Genomic DNA, 24,387 nt, shown 5'->3' with positions numbered 1-24,387 from the left:
TTTTATTTTTACGATTAAAATTATGAATAAGCCTTTACAAAAAAGTATGAACTCTTTTCGAAATTAAAGAAATAAAAGGAAATGAAACGACATTATTAAAAAAAAAAAATGTTTTTATGGTATTTTTACATACAGAGAAAACGTCCGAACATGAATATTTGTCTCTCCACGAGGGCAGAGTTTGATACAAGTTTTTTTTTTGTGTGTGTGTTATTTACGCTTACTGTTCATCATTCACATTCTATGGGAGCACATTGATGACAAGTTCTTGTATGATGGGAACCGACACAGATTTTAATTCCCATTATTACGAGTAGACGATACCATAATTTATTTTGAAAATTCGGAAAATTTTCCTGAAGAATTTTTCCCAATGTTTGACATCTATCTGGTCACTAGGACTGTAGTGACGCACAAAAGGCCAGATGTTCAACCTTGCGTTGTCCTAATAGGCGGGAAAATGGTTTCTGCGCGTATGAATCAACGCAGAAGCGCAGAACATCGGGTAAAAATGATACAAATTATAACGTCCTACTCCTGTGTTCAATGTTTAGGGTTCAACTGGCACTCCCGGCTGTACCTGCTCAATTCCTAGTCAGTAAATTTAGGGCGCCAAACTCTACATCATTAGAAAACAAACTCAACACGGTGACAGGTTAGTTGACTACATACACCGACTCGAATCGTACTGCAGAAATTTTCCAAGAAATTTTAACAATTTTCGCATCATGAAGAATTCCTTTGAAATGGGTTGGAGCAAGAGAATCGGTGCGCAACACGTGCAGTTATTTATAATGTGATGTGCCGGCATCCCACGTTGATGGATATCAAATGGAAATGTTCATAATGTTCTTCAATGTCATCTGTTAAGAGAGAACTAATTCTCATTTGTCACGTTCACATTTCAAACTATTATGATGCTGGTTTACTTGTGAAGCAAACATGGTCAACGGTGACATGCTATAAATGGCCGTAGATTGGATTCATTCTGAGAGGAAAATCGACAATATTTGTTTAATAATTCAGTCATCACAACATAGTAGTTGATGGGGAGATTGATACGTCATTCTTGCTTCCAAGGACTGAAAAGCTAGTCATGGTCAAGGGCAATGGGATTTGAAAGGAGAACAATAAAGAATTTCTGTTTGAAGCTGGTTTCTAACAGAAGAAAAAAAACTTTCCAGAATATGATTTGCAAATGTATCTTTCCCAGGAGTAGGGCATTGTCTTATAAATGGGCAGCAAAATATCGTAAAAATAGAATCAATAGAAAAATTTTGATAGATTTTTAAAATTTAAAAATTTAAAAATATTGAGTTTAAAAATTTAAAAATATTGAGTTCGGAAAATTCATTACTGTTTAAAAAAAAAATAAAAATATTTTTATTACTTTTAAAACAACTGTAATAGTTTATTTTGGAAGTATAATCCATAAAGAAAATAAATAACCCACTTTTAACAGAGAAATTACGAGATTTTTATATTGTATTCGCAGTTTCGTGTTAGGGGTGTCAAAAATTCCTACAAAAATTCTGATACTGCTAGGGCAGCATATGTGAACCTTAACGAAGGTGTACAATTCTTGAGATCATCATTCATTCGTAAAGTTGATTGTTCTGTACGCACACAGTTATATTTCGAATGTGTAGCGTCTGATAATGACATTACATGTGATGAGTGGAACACTAATAGGTAAAGAGTTGTTAGGCTATTTAGAAGAACTGGTGGAGCGGAATAAATTTTTGTGCATTTCTCAATGTGCTATGACAAAATTATCAATATATAATTTTTGGTGCTAATGCACTTACTGATCCGCGCTATTTTTTAAATCGTATTTCCAAGTTTAATCAAAGTTTTATGATATGTTTTTTTTTTTATTCAATTGTAAGGTTAAAGTACAGAATAGGTACAAAACACCCTCCCCTCCCCATGTTAAGAATGGCTTTTTAAATAATAGCGTTATTATTTCAGCACGGATCAATAAGTGCATGAGTACCTAATTTTTAAATGAACTGGATCTCTTTTATTTCAATTTATTGGCAGTTTAGGACCCTAAAGTAAACATTTACCTATTTAAACATGACATTTTATGTGATTATAGTTTTCACTGTCTTTCCCTACGAATCCTGTCTCTTCCTTTTTATTTCAATTCAAGATGTGATACCCAACCAGGTGAAAGAGATGGAGATCTTATCCATACTTCAACATAGACTTTGTGGCTTAGTGGGGGGTGCCCATTTCTCTTCCCTGCAACCTCTCTCCCACAGAAGAGATGTTGCGAGCCTGTCTTTGTTTTATCGTTATTTCCATGGCAAGTGCTCGTCTGAGCTCCAATCTTTGGTCACCCCTCGCCAATATTTCACGGAAAAAAACCTGTCTAGCTGAAACCACTGTCAATAATTTTCCCCACTCTTTATCTGTGCCTAAATCAAAACGTAGATTCCATGAGCAGAGCTTCTTTCTTAAAAGTGCACGCCTGTGGAACTCTGTTCCGTTTGCCTGTTTCCCACCTGACTACAACTTGGATGTCTTCAAGTCCAACATAAACAAATTCCTGATAAACCGCCCCCTTAAGTAAGACACTTTATCAAATCTCCATTACTAACAATTACTATGATATTATCCCATTGATTACTGTACACGCAATAACCCTTATCCCCGAGTGGCTTCCGGGCCTTGATAAGTGGTGACTACTATGTAAAAAAAAAAAAACCTTTTGTATTCATTCTGTATTTACAGAGACCTTTTCTCACTTGTACTTCTCAACAATTAACAAATCCAGTTATGCAGATTTTCTCCTTGTAATCTTTCGTACACCTGTATCTTCTCTGTCATGTCTCACTCTTTTTGCATTTCTTTAAGTTGGAAAGATGGCCATCTTTTCTCTCCAGACATGGACGAATAAATGACTATAAGATACTGTTGTGTGACCACTATTAAATGTCAAAAGAAAGCTGATTCATTGCAATTATCTCCCTTGCAAATCTTTCGACTAAACATTTTCAAACTTCTAATAGAATCACTTTTTAAATTATTATTTAGAAAATAAATTTCATAAGTTGATGATTTATAGAACTTAATTTCATAAAAATCATTTTTTTCTAAAAAAAATGAAAAGCACTTTTTGTTCAAATTGGTTTTCAAAAAATATATAATTAAAAAAATTTATATATTTTTTTCTGTCTTCAAAGGTAATAAATTTAATTCGAATTTCAAACAAACTTTTTCGTAATGAATTTGTATATTTAAGTATTTTTTATTCAGATAAAGCAAATAACTCCTGCTTTTCCAATTTAGGTTAAATGACTGGCCTCAAATAAAACCAGAGATTTATTGTCACCTGATGATGTCTTTTAAGACTGAAGCACTAAATTTATTGTAGTATCTTATGGTAATTTTGTTTAACTAAATTGAATAAAATAATATTCTATTCTTTTCATTGAGCACTATCAACAACCTTGTTGAAATTCAATAGTTTTTACTTTGGGATATTTTTAACCTAGAAAAATAATATATATAAGATTACCTAGAATACCTATCCTAAGATGGTAAAATTAATTTCCCTAAAAAGAAAGGATTTCTATCACTTTTTACATCCTCTTATCAAGATTAAAATCAAGATAAAATGAAACACATATACCATGCACTGGATAAAGCAGGTGAAGCCAGAGCTTGATATATTCAAGGCCTTTGACGAAGGGCTACTAATGAAAATTAAATCATACAGTATAACTGGACGAATACTAAATATAATTAGATCCTTCTTAGACAATACAACCATCTACGTTATCATTGATGGATGTTCATCCAAGCAGCATAACATTAATGCAGGAGTGCCTCAGGGGTTGATCCTTCGACTACTATTATTTCTGATATTATCAATGACTTTCCTGATAATATTGCATCTGAGATGGGTATACGTGCTGATGCTACAGTCCTTTATAATATGAATGAGGGAAGAAAGGATATACACAAATACAAGACAATAGCTGAATCTTTAGAAAATGACCTCCAGACTGTAGTGGAATGGGGCTGTAAATGAATGGTAACATTTAATGCTAGTAAGACTAAGCTGCTCTCCTTTAACAATTACAAAACGCCTCTCCAACCACCGATATCTATGACAAAAATCTCCTTATCTGAGAATTCTTCCTTCAAACTCTTCGGCTTAACATTCACAGGAAATATGAACTGGAACAAATACATTGAGGACATTGTGAAGGCTGCTGCAAAGAAGGTGGGCTCCCTCTTTTGTGCTAGATAACTATTCACACCTGAGAGTATTCGGTACTTGTACAAGGCCACCATTCGCCTATGCATGGAGTATTGTTGCCACATCTGGGCTGATGCATCTACCATTATATATGGATAGGGTCCAAAAAAAGGGTCTTCAATCTAATAGGCCCCATTTTGTCAACTAGGCTCTAACCCCTGTCCCATCGATGCAATGTTGCATTTCTGTGCCTGTTTTACAAGTGTTTTAATGGAATGTGCTTTGATGAACTTGTTAGCTATGGAGTATCTGAAAATGTCCTCAGCCATCAAATTCTTTTCAATAGGTCTACAGAAGTAGTTTATGATGATCAAAAGTCAGAAGGACATGCATGTCATAGAAAGAAATGATATGAGAATATGTTTGATGTGAATTTTAAAGGCAGACTTAAATCTGATAACCTCAGAGGAAGATTAAGTCTGTACAGTATATGGAGGTGTGTACAAAATAGTAGACTTTGATGGTATGGTCACATAGAAAGAATGGATAGTTCCTGGATTAGTTGCTGTAAAACAAGGTAGCAGAGTCAACACACAAAGGAAAACATGGGAGGAAATGATAAAGATGGACTTGAGAGAAAGAGATATAAATAAAAACCTGGCCAAAGATAGATTAGCTTCAAAAGCAATTCCTAAAAGCAGGCCCATACATGCCAGCATGTAAAATGGACATTAAACCGAATTTGATGATGATCATTAGTACCAGTCAAAGATATGTCCTCAATGATCAGTTCAACTGTAGGTAGTCCATTATGGTTTCTTTTGGCCCTCCTCTGTCTGGCTAAGGTATTTGTTCTGGATAGTTCTAAAGTGATCCCTTCCTTAGGTTTTACCTTCTATGTTTTAGAGGAGACTAGCCTGGGTGCCTGGCATTGCCCGGGTGTTTGGAGGTGTGTGTTGAGCGAAAAAAAAAAAAAATTGGTAGTAGGCAGGCAGGCTCGAACCCATGATGCGAAGGCAGAAAAGAAAGTAAAAGAAAATCTGACGTCTTACCGCTACTTCATGATGTGACCAGAAGTTTGGAATGTTAAAATTAAGCGAAGTCAATCCAACCGATATGATGACTTGCAAAAATAGCTCGAAAAAAAATCGACCCCCTCCTTGTAGAAAACTGCCAAGTTGAAGGTGAAGAAATTAATATTGTTGGTCAATTTTTCGATATTTGTCGTCTAAAATGTCGAGCTTCAAAATGATACCGATCTCGTGAAAATCCGTTGTCTCTGTCAAAAGTTTTAGGCAGACATAAAAACATACATACTTACATTTAAACAGACAGGTGAGATTTATATTAGAGATGATTTTCGGCCAGTCACCTGAGGCATCCTGATGTGGCTGCTTAGACATTTTTTTTGTGCTGGCTTACTTATCTCCACCTTTTTGCCTTGTGCCACAGTTTCCCTTAGTGGGAGGGAGGTAGATACATGCTGTATCATAGAATTAAATAAGTGATTTTGATGCTTAGAATAGGTGGAAAAAACTTTATTCATTTATATATATACTAGTAAAAGTACCCGTCGTTGACTGGGTTCAAAAAGTTAAAACATACTTATCAAAGTATTATTATGTACATCTATATCAAAAACACTTGTAAACGTTTTTTTTTTCTTTGTGGACCAGGCGCGTACGCAGACCCCACAATTTTAATGAATCATCATTATACCAGATCAAACATACCCATTCCTGTGTCTCGATACATCTATCATTATATGTGATCAGTTTTCTATAATAGTCAACCATATAGAAGCCTATTTGTGACCAAACACACACACACATGCGTTCAGCTATTTATATATATATATATATATATATATATTTAATAGTAAATTAATTATTATTCACATGTTTCAGCCTTGCAAAATCATCAGTGAAAACATAACTGTTCAAACCAGTTGCATGATTCGTGATTCAAACCATGTGACAAGTCACCTTTAGCTCCAATTCCAAAATCTCTAACTAATGAGGCTAATTCCAACCATTACATGATGTGATGAGAAATAAATTCTATTTATGCCACGCAACTATAATCAGTCATATCATAGCAGTGTTCAACAGAAAGAAATTTGCATTTATAGCTTAGATTAGACTAGCGAGGACTATCCGGCATTGTCCGGGTGGAGGATATTGGCAGAAGGACACAAAGCGATGTTAAGAATTATCACATGGTTAAAATAAAAAAAAAGATAGAGAGAGAGGTGGGTAATTAGTTTTCCACGCTAAAGAGGATAGTGAATCCAATGAGTTGGTAATCAACTTTTGCTCGGGTGGAGGATATTGGCACAAGGACGAAATAAAAAAAAAAAAAAGAGGTGGGATCGAACTCGAAAACATAGAGTAATTAGTTTCCGTCACTAACCATTATGCCAAAGAATTCAATGAGTTGGTAATTAACTTAAGAATCATAGGAGTCACCACGCATGCACAGAAAGGAACGTTGCTTTTAAATCTGACCGGGGGCCAGGTAAGCTTTCCGCTTTCTGTCGTTTGCGTTTAAACTTTATTTTACGAAAAAGACAAACAAACACTTGAGACAATGGCACGGTGGAAATTTTTTTTTAATTTGATCAAAAAAGGAAAAACACGGTGTCCGTTTGCGAATCTCAGATATTATGATCTCGGAAGTATAGGAAAACTTCTCACGGAATTTAACCAACAGTGGAACCCCAATCTGAAAAGCCTTTCATGGATATACACAAACGCTTGCACCCATTTTGCCTTTTATATATATGTAGAAGACTAGCAGGGGTACCCAGTGTTGCCTGGGTGTTTAGAGGTGTGTGTTTTTTTTTTGGGGGGGGGGAATCAAAAGAAAGCGAAGTAATAACTCTGTTTAAATATTATAAAAAAACAATGTTAAAACTTCTAAAAAAAATCGGGAAAACAAAAATCAAAAAAGAAAAGACAGTGAACGTGATGGAAAAAAAACCCAAACAAAATGGTGTTAAAACTTCTTAGCGGGGGTGCCTGGCGTTGCCCCGGGTGTTTGAAAAAAAAAAGGTTTGGGGAGGGAGGTAGGTTCAAGCCTGAATCCTTGAGGTGAAAGCAAAAAAAAAAAAGCGTGATGATTTACCGCGACGCTATGAAGGTAGGGGCATGAGAATGGATGAAATTTAATGATTAAAAAGTGAATTGACAGGTGCATAAATTTAATGAAATCAAAATGAAATCCCGTATTTAACTTTGGCTGCGAGGCAGTTTTTTTTTGTTTCCCCGAGTATACAACACATTTTAAGCAATGTCGTGAATGCTAGGGTTGAATGACTTCCAAAAAATAGCGAAAAAATCGACCCTCCCTGTACAAAAATGTCCAGTTGAGGATGAAGGAATTAATGTTTTCGGCCAATTTTTCGATATTTGTCGTTCGAAGGTTCAAGCTTCAAAATGATACTGATCTTGTGAAAATCCGTCACCTATGTCGAAAGTTTTAGGCAGACATGCAAACATACATACAGACAGATGAGATTTATATTATAGAAGACTAGCCTGGTTGCCCGGGTGTTTGGAGGTGTGTGTTGAGCAAAAAAAAAAAAAAAAATAAAAAAATAAGTGGTATTAGGCAGACAGGCTCGAACCTGTATCGCAAAGGAGGAAAAAAACTTGAAAAAGAATGTGACGTCTTTGTTGTTGCTCTCATGGCCAAACCAGAAGTGACGAATGTTTAAATTAAGGCTAGTCAATCGAAAAGAGGGAGTAGCTTTTGAAAATATTGTCAAAAAAAGCGACCCCTCCCTGAAAAAATGTGCCCAATTGAGGATGAAGGAATTAATGTTTTTAGCCAATTTTTTGCTATTTTTTGTCCGAAGGATTGAGCTTCAAAACTATACCAATCTCGTAAAAATCTATTGCTTCTGTTGAAAGTTTTAGGCAGACATACAAACAAACGTACATACATACATGCATTTAAACAGAAAGGTGACATTTATATTATAGACTAGCAGGGGTACTTGGCATTGCCTGGGTGTTTTGAGGTGTGTGTGTTGGAGGGGGGTTAGATCAAAACAACCCTGTTTGAAAAAAAAAAAAGAAAAAAAGTTGGCCGGTTGTTTGAAGGTGTAAAAGAAAAAAAAAATTTTAGTCGGAAGGTAGGCTCGAACCTGAAGCTCTGACGCAAAGGTGGAAACAAAAGGAAAAAAACCCAGACACCTAACCATCTTGGCCACGAGGGGAGAGGAAGTGAAGTAATTTAATGTTTATAAAGTGAAATTGACAGGTGCAAGAAAGTTAAGTCGCGTGATGTTTAACCTTATTAAGGTCAAACTAAGTTTGGCGCTGCAAGCCAGTTTGTTTCCCCCACCCCAGCATTTGCTTTTTTTATACTGAAAAGCGTAATGAAGACGCGGCGATTGAAAAAAATCTCGAAAATAGCGTGTAAAAGTTGGGCAAATTAAAGATAGACACGACCCCTGTTCTTAACTCGTAGATATTATGATTTAGACAGCATATAAAAAGTTTTAAGGAGTGAGCCGACCGAGAAGCCCAGCGAAAAAATCCTTTGATGGATATACACAAAAAATGCACACACTAACACACATTTTTGCTTTTATATATATAGACTAGCGGGGGAGGGGTACCCGGCGTTGCCCAGGTATTTGGAGGTGTGTGTGTTGGGGGGGTAGATCAAAACAACCCTGTTTTAAAAAAAAAACGTTGGCCGGGTGTTTGGAGGTGTAAAAGAAAAAAAAAGTTTTAGTAGGAAGGTAGGCTTGAACCCCGAAGCCTTGATGCAAAGGTGGAAATGAAATGGAAAAAACCTGAGACCTAGCCATCTCGGCCACGAGAGGAGAGAAAGTGATAAGTGTTATAAGTAAACGTTTATAAAGTGAAATATACAAGTGCGAGAAAGTTAAGTCATGTGATGTTTGACCTAGTTTTGCGTTGCAAGCCAGTTTCTGTTTCCCCCGCCTCATCATTCGCTTTTCGAAGACGCGGCGATCGAAAAATATCTCAAAAATAGCTTGTAAAAGTCTAGCAAATTAAAGATAGCCGTGATCCCCATTCTTAAGTCGTAGATATTATGATTTAGATAGCATATAAAAAGTTTTAAGAAGGAGTGAGCTGACCGAGAAGCCCGATGAAAAAAACCTTTTGTGGCCACACGCACACACACATTTTCACATTTCTATATATAGATGTCTGTCTTCCGTGTGTGGTTAGACCTAATCAGATTTGAAATTGGGATCCCAATGACTGACATCCAACACTATTAACTGTACTATAAATCTCCTTGAAATAATGAAAGAAATTGTATTACATTATTATAATCTATATATATAAATTATTATAATCTATATATATAAATTATTATAATCTATATATATAAAAGGCAAAATGTGTGTGCACATTTTTTGTATGTCCAGCAAAGGCTTTTTTTGCCGGGATTCTCTGGGGGAGGGGTTTACTATTTCTTAGAACTTTTTATATACCGTCTAAATGATAATATCTAGGATTTGCGAACGCGCGTCTCGTTTAGATTTATTTACATCGACTTTTACAAAATTCTTACTATATCATGTTGGTTCGGCTTTTTTGTATAAATAAAGTGAAACTAAGTTGAAACGGGAGTGGTTCCAGGCTTTCATCTCGTGAATATCCAGAAAGCAATCAGCTTTTGATCAATGTGGGGGTGGGGAAACCCTTTATATCAGAACATTGCTATTAACTTGGATGCTCTCCTTTATATGGGGAGCTGGTCCCCCCATTGTCAAGGAAGTCTAGCAGTTCAAATACCTTGATTTAACCTTTATAACTACAGATGAACCGTCCCTCTAAGTAACCCAATTTACAAAATTTCCACTACTTATGTTTGCTATACTATAATCCCATTGATTAATGTATACCCATTAACCTTTACCCTCGAGTGGCCTCTGGACCTTGATAAGTAGTGATTCCTATGTAAAAAAAAAATACTTCATCTAATTTTGTCTCTATTCTTTATAAAAAGGATAGAGACAATCATGGTCATGATTGCGGCATTCACCCTGGGTTCGTTAGGCACCGACTCTTTCTAAGTTCACCACATCCCAAATACTGGCTGACCAGGCACGATGATCCAAAGCTGGTTGAGTGCAAGCCATTCGCAATGAACCCTATAAAAGTAAGGGCCCAGTTCAGCATCTTGAGCCAGGTTTTGAGTTGGTCATCACAACATTTCTTCCAGCCTGGTGGTGCTGCTTGGTCAATGACTTCACGGATGAGGTTACCTGGGAGTCGATGAAGGGCATAGTTGAACTAACGAAGGTGTCTGGCAAGAAGAGATTTTTGGAGGGAGTGGATCTTGCAGTGAATGCAAACTATACCGTTGGAGATAAACTGTTGCCAATGGATATGGAGGATATGGAGTAAGCAGTGATGGTCAAAAACCATCAGTCTTGCAGCCATAAAGGAGAATGTTGCAGTAATGATGGAATCAAGGTATTTAAATCAATCAACCTCTTCGAGAGGAACCAACTGTTTTTCAATTGGAAAGAGACCTACCATCAGTTACTATGTCTTATTAGCATTTATCTTCATGCCGATATTTGAAGCATAAGATTGTATCTTGTCAATGACTAACTGAATGTTAGCAAAGTTTTTGCCCAATATAGGAATATCATCAGCTTAGTCGAGATCAGATATCTGTAGACCACGACTTATTCTTACACAATTAAAATTGGCCAGGGCAGTCGATGTGATGCAGTGGATGGCATAATTGAAGAGCGTAGAATGTCAAAGAAGCATGACTCCTGACCATGCACATGGACTTGAGTGTAGGTGGAGAGATAGCAGGCTTTGATTAGGTTGAGTAGTTTTGAGGTCATGCTATCCAAAGGACTCCATGCTCAATGAAATTCTGGTCAGTACATCCTCGGTCTGGATGAAATCCGCATTGGTTTGCCCATGTCTGTGTCTCTTTGTTTTTGAAACTGCTTCAACAGGATGATAGCAAAGATTTTTGAACTGATACTGATAAGACTAATACCGTGATAATTACTGCAACAGCGTTTATCACCTTTCTTGTAAAAGGGAAGCAGAGCACCATCGCTCCAGTCTTGAGGGAGGTTTTCAGTTTCCCAGATATGGGTGAAAATTTGATAGAAGGTAGGGACTAATATGTTTGAAGAATATATGAAAATTTTAGATGAAAGACCATCTTCTCTAGTCACTTTATTGTTTTCCAGTTTTTTGATGGTGTCCAGGATTTCATCAATAGTAGGAGAGATGATGATGCAGTAATAAACTACAGAAGGAACCATTGGAATCTGAGGGATTTGACTGGAATGGTTAAGCAACAAGGTGGAGTGATTACTTCAACATTGAAGGCACTCATCAAGATTTGTGATAGACTCACCTTATTGTCATCTCTACTCTGCAGATTTAAGATTTAATCTTTCTCTGAGATTAACAGATCTAAGCCTTATATACCCATTGTATCTTTATTTCATTTCCTCAACCTTCACTGGACAGATTACTTCATTCCTGCCTCTGAATGATTTCAGGGTTGATCAAAGGGTACCATACAGCTTTCTTGTGTCACGTACTGATAAAGCTTGCCCATGTATTCGGCAATTTTCTGCCAGTAAGTATTGTGATCAGCTCTCGCAGAGTAGGTAGTTTTGTGACACACTTGGTAAAAGTCATCAGAGCTGGAACATTAAGCTTGTTTTGTTTGGTTTGCAAGCTCATTTGTGTGGCCTTACGTTCAATCTTTGATTTGTCTTTTGATGGTGCCAAGAATCTGATGTGTTACTTCATTGATATTGTTTTTGAAGGATTGCCACAAGTCCTCAAGTCAATTGAAGTGCTTTAAGACTGTTAAAACAGTTGAATAGATGGATTTGAAAAGAGTTTTGAGTAGATTCACTCTTGGGGGCATTGAAATCACCTGCAATTACCACACTGAATTTCTTAAATCTCACATTTGAAATTGATTACTTAAAAACAAAAAACACTAAGAAATCAGGCTGTACTTAGATCATCATTCTTAGCAATCTAAATTTCTCACATCAAATTCTCTAAACCCTACTTTTAGATTAGTTCTTTTTTATAGATTGCAATGTTTTTCTCATTGAATTTCTTAATCTTTTTAATTACAATCCATTATAGAATTTGTATCTTACATCAGATCTAACATTTCCCCTCAAGTTCATTTTATCATTTCCTCCTTTTCTTAACCCTAACACCTAGAACTCTTTCTTATCCATTCTTTCGATGTGGTCATACCATTGGAGTTTACTCTTCTGCGCACACCTTCCTCTGAGATTTGCTTCTAGTTTACACAATTTCATCATACAACCTTTCTTGGCATTCTGTTAAAAACTTTCCCCGGATTTACAAAGATACTTTGTCTCACGATAACACCAGTACTCATTTGCCCAGGCATCTAACCAAATTGCATTTCATCAATGAAATTTTTTATCTTTGTATGTAATGGTTTTCTCTAATTTATTTGCATGTTTTCATGAAAACTATAATTTTCTGTTTTGTTCAGGGAAAGTTGACCGCTCGTCAACGGGTCCATCTTTTGCTTGATTCCGGATCCTTTGTTGAATATGATCAGTTTTTAGAGCACAGCTGTGTGGATTTTGGCATGGAAAAAGAAAAGGTAAATCTTTTAGAATTTCTTTGTACTGTGGCCCAAAATTGTTTGCAACAACATTTTTGCTCACTTTCAGTCTCATCTTGTATACATTTTGATGGATCACCTATCATTTGCATTTCACTACTCAGTGTAACTCACATAAATGCAATTTTATAAATTGACTCGAAATGAATTTATTTTCATAAATTCTTTTTTTTTTTTTTAGGTGAGTCAAACGTTTTTGCAGATTACTAAAATTTGTTAATCTAATATATAAATCTTACTATGTGTGTATGTGTCTCCGTTTTTCAAATTGTATCTCCTCCCAGACAGAAGGCCGCTGGACGGCGTGCAGTAGCTCAAAAGAAATTCATTTTTGGTGCAGAATTTTATTAGAGGTATTTACTAGGTTAAAATAATTGCTAAGGGGTTCAAAAGACGGGTCAAAATTGAAAGAAATCACAACTTGGCAAACATAGCACAAGGGCGTCTTTCTCCGCATGTGTACGTCTCCTGTAAAACAGTTATTTAGTTATTTTACAACACTTTCAAATCGGTTGCCCCTTTGGTGCAGTGGATAGCGTGACTGGCTACTAATACTAGTGTTGCGGTTTCGATCTTCACTATTACCTATTCCTTTTTTTTACATTCCGATATTCTTGACTTTTAAATGTTATTTTGTAATAATTTTACAAGGACACTTAAAAAAATAAAAAAATACAGGAGAATGTTTTTGATGTACGTAACAAAAATGTCATATTCCAAATATATAAGAAAAACAAAATACAGTTACCATGTTTTAAAAAGCAAACAATGAATTTTAGTATCAGTTGAAAACTGCAAAGTCATTATACCGGAAATTATGTCCCTTAGCCAAAAGATCAAGTAACCGTATTAAATAGCATAGTTTCCTCATAAACATTATCTTTGCCTATGAAAAAAAATGCATAAAAATCTTTATGATGTTTGACACTGACAATGTCATATTCTAAAAATCACATGGAAAAACTGCTGGTTCCAAAAATCAGTTAAATAGATAAGTTAAGGTGACTGCATATTTTTCACAATTCTACCAGGCATTATTTCCTCCCTAAACATTAATTTGTATGTATTGGATTCACTCCTTAACTAATTAACTGATCATTATAAAATTTAAATATGTGTCTATGTTTATATATTTGTATATACTGAATTCACTCCTAAATTAATTAACCAATCAGTATGTATTTTCAGTATGTGTATATGATTATATATTTGTATATACTGGATTCATTCCTAAACTAATTAATTGATCATTATGAATTTTTAGTATATGTATATTATTATATATTTCTATGTATTGAATTCACTCCTAAACTAATTAAATGATCATTATGAATTTTAAGTATTGTATATTTCTATATTTGTATAGATGTCACATTCCAAAGATCACATACAATAATCACTTACTTTTTAATGTATTTATGTATACAAGAAATTCTACCCAAGGAACAAGGTAATTGTACAGTATAGTACACATATAAAAAAACAAAGAAAATCTTACCTGTGATGTACATAAAAGTTATTAAAGCGAAATTAACGTTATATATTCGAGTAGTATGAGTTTTAAATAAGAAGTAAGGTACTTCTATAGCATCCAGGTAAAAAAACAATTTCTTACCCCTAACGTACAGAAAATTTAGCACAATATAAAATTACATAAAAGTATCGACTTCTTTCATTTTTAAATTAGAAATAAGGTACTTGTACAGTATAATATCCATATGAAAAACAAAAAAATCTCACCTGTGACATGCATAAAAGTAATCAAAACTGAAAATCATGTAATATATTCAAGGAGTATAACATTTATATAAGAAATAAGGTGCTTCTTCACTGTAGCACTCTGATGTAAAAACAAACTCTTACGTGTGACATACGGAAAAGTTAGTACAACATAAAATTGTGTAAAATCATCAACTAGTTTCATTTTAAATTAGAAATAAGCTACTTTTATGATATTCTATTCAAGAAATAAGGTACTTGTGCAGTATAGTACTCATATGACCCCCCCCCCGACCTTTGGTCTAGGTATAAGTTATTTAAACCAGCAATCATGTAATATAACTGAGTAGTATTACATTTATATAAGAAATAAGGTGCTTCTTAACTATAGCACCCAGATGAAAAACCAAACAAACTCTTACCTTTGATGAACGGAAAAATTAGCATAAAAGAAAATTACGTAAAATAACCAAGTTGTTACATTTTTAAATTAGAAATAAGGTATTTGCACAGTATCTTACCCAAGAGATCAGTTACTTGTACAGTATAGTACCTGTATGAAAAAAACAAAAATAATTGTACATGTGACGTACTAAAACTCTGTTTATCATCCTCATTGTTCATATTCTAAAAATCCTGTTCAAGTATCAAATAGTTTTTGATAATATTTGTCATATTTGAAAAATCACGTAAATTAATAAAGCCTTTATTTAGGCTGGGGTGAGGGAAGTAGTGTCTGTTTTGTTGTCACAAATCAATCTCCCAAGCATTATTAATTACTTTATTTCGTATATAGTTTAAAGAGTGGGGTATATGAAGTCAGTGCCGAAAATGGCTGAAACAGTTTACAGTCTAAAAATTACTTTTTACATATATATATTATTAAGAGAGTGGTATATGGAATCAATCTTGGAAATGGCTGAAGCAGTTTACGATCTCATAATTACTTTATTTCATATATATTTTTAAGATGAAGGGAGTATATGGAGTCGATCCCAGAAATAGTTGAAGCAGTTTATGATCTAAAAATTACATTTTATAGAATTATATTTTAAAACAATTCGCTTAAACTGGTTTCTTTTTAAATGACTTCAACAAGTACACATGCGTGTCAGGCATTCTTTCTTGAATTGGTTTAAATAAAAAAAAACAATGTTATTTTGCTGATAGTGCCATGGGACAGTGGGTAATGAGATCCGGTCGTAAGCTTTTAATTTTCACATTCGAACCCACGTAACTGGTCTATTTTTTTTTTTTTAAACAAGGTTTTTATTTTTGGATAGTTTTAATATTTAAGCAGGGTTAAAAGCTTTTTATTTGCCATAATACTTTTCTTATTTTGAGGCTTACGTAATGTGATTTGTTTTTTATTTTTTCACACCTCTCTCCACCTGGGCTGCGTCTAATTTTTTTTTTCTGGGGGTTGCTCAATATCTTTACTACACCACCTCTTGGCACTCGGGCAACACCAGGTACCCTTGCTAGTTATGGTTAAAGAAAAGATGATGACAGTATGTGTTAAGTGTTGAGACATGTTGAACAAAGATGGTGGCGTAGTTCAGATCAGATCCTTAGTGTAATTGGCAGTAACCAAGATGGCGGCCAAGAATCAAATGCGGTCCGTGACGTAGTTAACGGTGAACTGATTGAATCCAAAATTCGACAATTTTTATAGTAACTTTGGAAGGTTTTCATTGGTTGTTTAGCACAGCCAATGGTTATAAAAATGATTGGCGAATTCATTCGTCTTATATCTCCATTAGGATTCAAAAGCATTTTACAGTATGTGAAAAGGTTCAAATTGTGAAATTACTTGCATTGGAGAAGTCTACATTAGAAATTGTAAAAAAATCTGAAGTGAAATCATCAAACTGTGAACTGTTTTGTCAATTAAGGCAAAGAAGAAAGGAAAAAACCACAAAAATGGCAGACCAAAAGTGAACATGTCATGATATTTAAGGAAACTCAAAAAAATTTCTCTGCAAACCACACAGTAGAAGCAAAACTATTTTTGATCATGTAGGATTTATAGAAATTTCAAAAAGGACACGAAATCGAATTTTGAAACAAATGGCAAACACAAGGGCGCTGACCAAATATCCCCCTTTGAGTGATATAAACTGGCAGAAGTGACTAACATTGACCACTAAGTATCTAAAAAAAAGATCTCCACAATGTTTTATGAACTGATGAAGCTTGGATGATACTGGATAGCCCTGACAGTTGATCAAAGGATGACTTCTAAAAGGAGCCAGCGTTCATCTACAATATAAACATCAAAGAGGTGTTATGAGTTTGGCCGGGATCTTTAGCAGTGAAATCGTTGGGTGGGCCATTTCTGGTCCCTGATGGCATTAAAATGAATTCAGTGTATTATTTCTTGTTTTTGGAAAAGTATTTGTTACCTTGGTTAGGTTCATTGAATGATGATATCAAACACAGTCTACTTGTCTTAACATCATAAGCCATGTTTCCATGTTCAAATAGGCTTGCTTTTCAGATCAAGCAATCTTTGATAAATGACTGATTGGCTTCCCCAGAACCCAGATTTAAATCTGATAGGAAACCTCTGGATGACAGTATACAAGAATGCACACCAATTCAGTAGTAATAAAGACCTCTGGGAGAGAATAAAAGAGGTATCTTCTAAAATTTCACTCAAAGAAGTGCAAAATCTAACATCCTCTGTTGATAGAAGGTTGATGGACTTGATTAAAAATAAAGGAAAGATGATTTGATTACTAACAATTAAAGTTTTTTTCCTCAAAACTGAGTTTTTGGATAAAATTTAATAATGTTTTTTTTTTTTTTTTTCATTTATTTAATTTTTTTTAGAATTTACTGAGATATGGTATAATTACCATAATGGCAAAATTTGTAAAACTTTATAATGTAATAACATTTAATTTTGTTAATAGGTAATAGTTTTGCAAACTATTTTGGCCTACTTAAGCTTTTTATAATTATTTAAAAAAAAACTCCTATTCTCTCTGAAAATTTTAATTCATATTTTTACTTAGTATTTGCTAAGTAGATTTTTGTGCATAATTTTGCAAACACTTTTGGCCTGCACAGTATATGGCTTTGTCGAACACATTAACAAAATTATGAGATAACTTAAAAAAAACTTTTACTTAAAAACACTTTTACTCCAAAAAAGACAAATTGCCACTAAGACATAAAGTGAATTAGAAACCATAATTATAAGAACATGCTAAATGGGAAGTTGTGCAGTGAAAGGTCTGTTCAAATTACATTTACATTTCTGCATGTTTGTAAAGTCATGGAAACAGGAAGTAGGGCAGGAATTCCAAAAGCAAACAGGAAAAGAAACTATTAGAGTAGAAAGCTTTTAAGCATCTGGGAACCTCTACAGTGAAGGGGTGGGATTTTGCTGATTATCAGGTTTTCAGAGGTATTTAAATTGAAGAGATACAAGTAAAGTAAGTTCATTTGAGCACATTCCATTGAAATATAACTTGTAAAACAACCACATGGATGCAACATTATAGTGATGGAATAGGGGTTGGAGCTTGCTAGACAGTGTGGGACTTATTAGCTGTTCATTTTTAACCTTGTCTAAGAGGGAAAGGATATTAGTAGGTGCACCAGTCCAGATGTGACAACAATATTCCATACGTAGGTGAATGGTGGATTTATAGGATATTTGTAGGTGGGAAAAGTTATTTTAGCCTAGAGAGCTCACTTTTTTTTTCAGCAGAATTGGCAATATCTTCTATGTATTTGTTCCAGTTCATGTTACCAGTAAATGTTAAGTTAAGGATTTTTAATGTTGATTCTGAGGCAGAGTACTGTTTGTCATGGCAATGGGTGATTGGAAAGTTTTTTTTATAATTGTTAAAGGAAAGCGATCTTTGTCTTAGTAAGCATTAAATGGTGAATTAATTCTGTAGAATTTCTTTTGGAATTGTGTGTTACTAAACTTTTTGTAACTAGGAATAATCAGTGATGATATGAAAATTTTAATTTCAGAAAATTGCTAAGTATTATAATCTCATCTTTAATGATGAAAAAAAAACCCTTGAAAATGTCAATCTATTTATGAACTGGTAGTTCTCTTAATGATGATAAACATTCAACATCAGGTCACAGTGTGTTAATCATAACTACATGCAATCAGCAAAACAAAATAGTACTGAGTAAATTTTAAAAGTTTGTTAACTTATTCAAACTACTCTTCCCAGTTTTATTTTTACTATGTTTTGAACGATGTAACTTCTGATCTTCTTTTCGAATTCTGGAATCTGTCAAACTCAGAAATCTGTACAGAATTTTGAACCAGAACTCTTTATTTAATTCTCAGGCTTTTATGCAAGAACCTATGATGTAATGGATAAAGTATTGAGTATAATTCAGTTCTAAGTGATACTCTCCTGGAGAATTAGAATTCAAACTAAGAATAACACTCAAACTGGGAAACCAAAATTACTACTAAAACTGAAATGACCATATAATCCATCTTGAATATATTATTTCTTTTATTGCATAGATTGTGTAGGAGATAAACAAACCTAAATTTTAGTTAAAGGTTTTTGCTTTCATTTTGTACTAATAGTCTTAATAAAAGTCTGAATTCAATTCTTTTTATTTGATTATGAGTTATCAGGGTTTTCTAGCTTTGGTGAACCAACAGTGTAGAAAAATTCAATACTGAATTCAAAATCATTAAATTTTCTTCTAATGACTATTCTACATGTGCAGAGAGGGACACAATTCTTGGACAACTGCTATTTTTCATACAACCTTACTCAGGCTGGAACTCTGGTTCAGATAAAGATTTATAAAGATTAACAATAGAGAACAAATGGTTTCCATATTTTATATTTTAATCAATTTGTTTTTGTTTTCTGATTATTAATGTTTTGTTTGTTTTTTTATTTTAATTCAGTACCCAGGTGATAGTGTTGTTACTGGAAGAGGAAAGATTTTTGGCCAGCAAGTTTTTGTATTTAGCCAGGTAAGTTTCAGAATTTAAAAATTCATAATTTTTATTAATTTGGTTTTGGTATTTTGGATGCTGTGAGTGCCCTGAACCCTGGTATGGGTAATATCAAGTAACGTTTCACGCTTTTTGTGCAATTTGATCAAGAGGATTGATATCATTCAGGTTTTATGCTTACACACTTTTATTTGTGATAAAAAATGTAACTTATTTTTCTATATGGATAGGAATACATTTCTAACATTTTAACTTATACCGAATGTATTTTAAGATGGATGCTTCTAGCAGATATGTTGCGAATTTGCGATATTTATTTTCTTTTTTATTAGATGCAAATGTTAATATTAATTATATTGATTTCACTTTTTAAATTGTATTTTATTTTATTTGATTGTGCTTTATTGAATGTATAATAGTTTCTGGTCCAATGAACGCATCCATTTTAATCGCATGCTGATTTAAAATATTGCATAAAACGACTATCCCCCCCCCATCCCCCACACACCTCGTATCTATAAAAATGACAGACTAGAGTCGAACTCAGCGAAAATACTTATATTGTTATTATTATTTTTTTTTTTAAATGAGAGTAGACACAATGCATTGTGGATGCGTTATCTGCAGCTCCTGTAACTCTCGCTTCTCCTAATTTGTCCCTCAGTCCTCATTTAGAATGAGTGATTTTTCTGACAAAGGGAAAAGTATTTTTGTGTGAGCAGTCGTGCTATATTAGGGGGTAATTGTTACGACTTGACCTTATTATGTGCTACAAAAAAAATATTTCTTTGTTTCTTTTTCTCCCTTACTTTCCCTCTCTGCCCTGCTCTAACCAAGTCTGTCGACCTGTTCCACAAATCCCAAAGCTCCATCATGAAAAGTCTCCAGAAAAAATACACAATTAAATCCAGAACTCCAACTTCCAATGTAGACCCCCACTACCATGTCTCCTTCTCCCACATCAGGGGTCTCTGTTCCAACCTTCTTTTGATCGTCTTCAAGTCGAACATGAACAAGTTCTTGATGAGCCGTCCCTTTAAGTAATCCAATTTACCAAATTTCTGCTACTAACGGTTACTACGATGTCCCATTGACTACTGTATACTCATTAGCTCTTATCCTCGAGTGATCTCCAGGCCTTGATAAGTGGTGACTCCTTTGTAAAAAAAAAAATGTTATTTCATGTCTAGAATATAAAATAAATGATTGCTCTTTGACTTTTTAAATTGTTTTCTTCCTGTATTTATGCATTTTTAGCAAATTTTTTAATTGTTTTCATTAATTTCCAGATTTATGTAGGGAAGTTAAACTGTTGCAATTATTATTTTATGTTTTCAGGATTTCACAGTATTTGGTGGTAGTTTATCTGGTGCTCACGCAAAAAAGATCTGTAAGGTAAAAACATTTTAATTATTAATTATTGATAAAAAACTAAAAAGAAAATCTAATACATTTAAATCTAAAACAGTTCACTTCATTTTATAGTGTATTCCTTTATTTATAGGTAAACTATTTTCAACTGTATAAATTTTAGATTTGAACAAAATGTCAAACAAAAACCTAAATGATCTGTGCAGTTTAAGAAAATGCCATTGATTGATTGTTTTTTTTTCGAGATGTACTGCCTGAATGTAACTTAGTAACAGCCAAATTAGACATATTTAAATACTAGAACCTGTAAAAATCAATTCCATATAATCATTTACAAGTAAGACAAGGAGAGAGAAGAGGAAGCAAAAACCACTTGAAATAATTGTAAACTTTTATTTAAAGAGGGAAAAATAAATTGAAAGGGAAGGAAGAAAAAAAAAATAATAATAAAGTCTGAAGTTCACCTTTTAACCATATAAAAGACTGTATTTTGACTGCCAAAAAATGTCCCTTTTGACGAACCTTAAAGGTTCTAGTAACAGTTCAGGTGAGATAAAGAATAGAATTAAAAGATAAGAAAAGATTAAGAAAGAGGCAAAACTTACTTTGAGATAAGAATAGTTTTTTTTTTTTATTAGAATAGAAGCAAGGATAATTTATACGGAATTTATTTTTAGAGAGAAGAATTGTCATTCCTGCTTGAGATAGCATAAAAATAAAAAAATGTCTTGTTAGATTTTCTTCTTTTTTATCAAATAAATCTGTATCTTCTTCAACTTTCGTTTACTCATATTTGTCGAGATTTTACTTATTTCTTTATTGAAAAATGAGATTTTACTTTTTTTTGTTGATCAGATATAAACACTGGAATAATAAATACAAAATATGAAAATCAAACAAAGCATAATTTATACTTTTTATATAAATGTAATGTAGAATGATCACACACTATTTTTGATTTAAATTTCACTGAAATTACAGTTATTAATTAAAAAAAAAAACAACAACAACCAAATATATGCTCTGATATTAGGTTTTGCGCTCTATACGTCATCTTACTGAACATTTGGTTTTGATATAGATGATAGATCATTAAAGTTATTTATATTTAAATATATTTTATAATTGGCCAATACTGGGTAATTCTGCTGGTATATTTAAAATTAATTTTTTTATATATATAAATATATATACCTGCAACAATAGTGTATAAAATTCACTGATATTTGATCAGATAATGGATCAAGCCATGCTGGTTGGAGCGCCTGTAATTGGTCTGAATGATTCTGGAGGTGCCCGAATTCAGGAAGGTGTTGAATCTTTGGCAGGTTATGCTGACATTTTTCAGGTAATTATCTTTCATATTTTTTTATGAAATTTTTTGTTCTTTTTCATTTCTAACTTAGACTTATTTCAATTTCTTGTTAGGTATCCCAAACTGTTCTGTATACTTTGCGTAAATGTCAAAGCAGTGAAATTTTCGTAAATGTTAACCTAGAATATCTGAAATATCTGAGGTTATAGTATGTAAACAAAACTGAATGTTTACTCTTTATGATGAAATAATTATTTTTGTGTGATATTAGTTTTTAATACAAGTTTAATAGTGACATAATTTAAATAGAATTTTTGGTGATGATTTGTAATATTTATTCATCTCAAGTTCATTCAAATAGTTTCATTTTATTCTTCAACACGCTAGATAGAATACGCCTAGAACATATAGGATATAAAATTAAAACATTTGTAAGTTGCAAACTTCAAGCAAATTCAAATTTATCATGCATTCTAAAGATGGGAAATAATTACTTTGTGATTAAAAGGAAATTGTTGTTAAGTGGACATGTTAAGAACATTTTGATGATCTTTTAAATATATCTGCACTGGTTAATGAATTATTCCAGTTAATTCCCTCTGAAGTCACAGGATATTTTATGGTAGAGACTCTTTCTCTTGTAGAAGTCAACATGACTGCTCATAAATTGAATAATGATGAATCACTCTATATAGACAGTGTAAAAATCTTGAAATGTGGAATTTAAATTTTAATAACTATTCTGCTGCAAAAAGCTTTGGAATGATGAATCCCACATGATCCGAATTATTCCTTCGTAATTAACAAAGGAAAGGATAACAATGATGAAACCATCGTGGCATATCTTTAACTTGTGTGAAGTGAGTCAAGCCTGATTCTACTATAGAATAGTGGGGAAAGTTTAGAATCAGGTTTAGTACACTTTTAGTTTACATTGTTGATGATGATTTCCAGAGGGAGAGCGTAGTTTTAGTTACATGAACTGTAGATATATTTTCTATCAGAAAAATAAGAAAAGTATATTGAACAGAAAATGGATTTTATCAGATATCAGTTGACTTGACAAAAACTTAATACGATGAATATTGATACTCTGTTGGATATTAAAAAACACTGTTGTCCTGATAAGTTTATATCTATATTTAAACTTTTTAGTGCTGATGCGAGAACATGTGTTAATGTTAGTAATAGACTGTCTGATCCAATTTTAGTAAGGAATTGTGTTGAACAGGTTCATGTGACTGAACCAATGATGTTTGTATTGTGTTTTGTTCTGTTTTTTTTTTTCCTCATGAAATTTGACCGATGACCACATGGAGTATATATTAGATACTAAAGAACTGTTCAAATGTTTAATAACAGATATCTTTATATTGACAAAAAATTTATGTCTTGAAGGCATACAGCACTTTTTGTCTATTAATTTGAAAACAATAATTATTTAATAATCCCCACTAAGAGCTTAGCAACATTTAAAGATTGCTGGAAGGCACCTCAGTATTAATTACTCTATCAGAATGTTCAGTCTAGATAATTAAATCTCTGTTTAAATTCAAAATACAAGTAACTCATTTAGAAATATGGACGAACATGGTATTTCAATTTAAAACAAGTTAAAGATAGACAAAACATGTTTTGTGATCCTTGCTTTGCGCATATTACATTTGAGTCATATACCAAAAACATTTCAAGAGGCAAAGACCTTTTCAACAACAATGAAACTACATTGGAAAATATATATATATAAGTAATACAGAATTTCTTAGTCATTGCACCAGCATTGAATTTAAGATACTTTAGTATCATCTGAGATGGAGTTGACATGTAAGAATGGCTGATGACAAGATTCCTAAATAACTTTTTGCAAAATTCATAATGATAGGCCAATTAGTTTAGGAGTGAATCCTGTACGTACACGCATACATAATTTTATAAAGTTAAAGATAATATAAAAATGAAAAAAATATTAATTTTCTTCTTTAAGTGATCTGTATAAAATCTAAGGAATTGTATAAATAATTCCAAAATCTAAAGTGAATAATTCTGATGATGACTCGTAATTATCCTGAAAATCAATAATAGATAAATAAAAATGATTTTTCTTGAATCTTAATTTATATTAAAGCGAATTTTATTGAAATTTTAAACATT

General features: G+C 33.1%; 2 protein-coding genes across 3 annotated transcripts in view; one reads left to right on the top strand and one right to left on the bottom strand.

Annotated features, from left to right (window-relative positions):
* Positions 1–24,387, top strand: part of LOC145287984 (propionyl-CoA carboxylase beta chain, mitochondrial-like) — an 84,568-nt gene that overhangs the window by 216 nt on the left and 59,965 nt on the right. The window contains exons 2-5 of the mRNA XM_080135980.1: positions 12,737–12,850; positions 19,500–19,568; positions 20,889–20,945; positions 22,156–22,269. Coding sequence (XP_079992106.1) covers positions 12,737–12,850; positions 19,500–19,568; positions 20,889–20,945; positions 22,156–22,269 — 354 coding nt within the window. The remainder of the gene's footprint in view (positions 1–12,736; positions 12,851–19,499; positions 19,569–20,888; positions 20,946–22,155; positions 22,270–24,387) is intronic.
* Positions 1–24,387, bottom strand: part of LOC145287983 (alpha-1,2-mannosyltransferase ALG9-like) — a 69,386-nt gene that overhangs the window by 41,147 nt on the left and 3,852 nt on the right. The window contains exon 1 of one of the 2 annotated variants that reach the window (XM_080135978.1): positions 134–234. The exons of the other annotated variant lie outside the window; for it this stretch is intronic. The gene's annotated coding sequence lies outside the window, so the exon portion shown is untranslated. Of the gene's footprint in view, positions 1–133; positions 235–24,387 lie in introns of those variants that run through there. 2 annotated transcript variants of the gene reach the window in all.

This window comes from Euprymna scolopes, chromosome 11 (assembly GCF_053919585.1).
Source record: "Euprymna scolopes isolate OS-2025 chromosome 11, ASM5391958v1, whole genome shotgun sequence".
NCBI classification, from domain to species: domain Eukaryota; kingdom Metazoa; phylum Mollusca; class Cephalopoda; order Sepiida; family Sepiolidae; genus Euprymna; species Euprymna scolopes.
The sequence above is the reverse complement of the archived record's forward strand: the minus strand, read 5'-3'. Positions and strand labels throughout refer to the sequence as shown.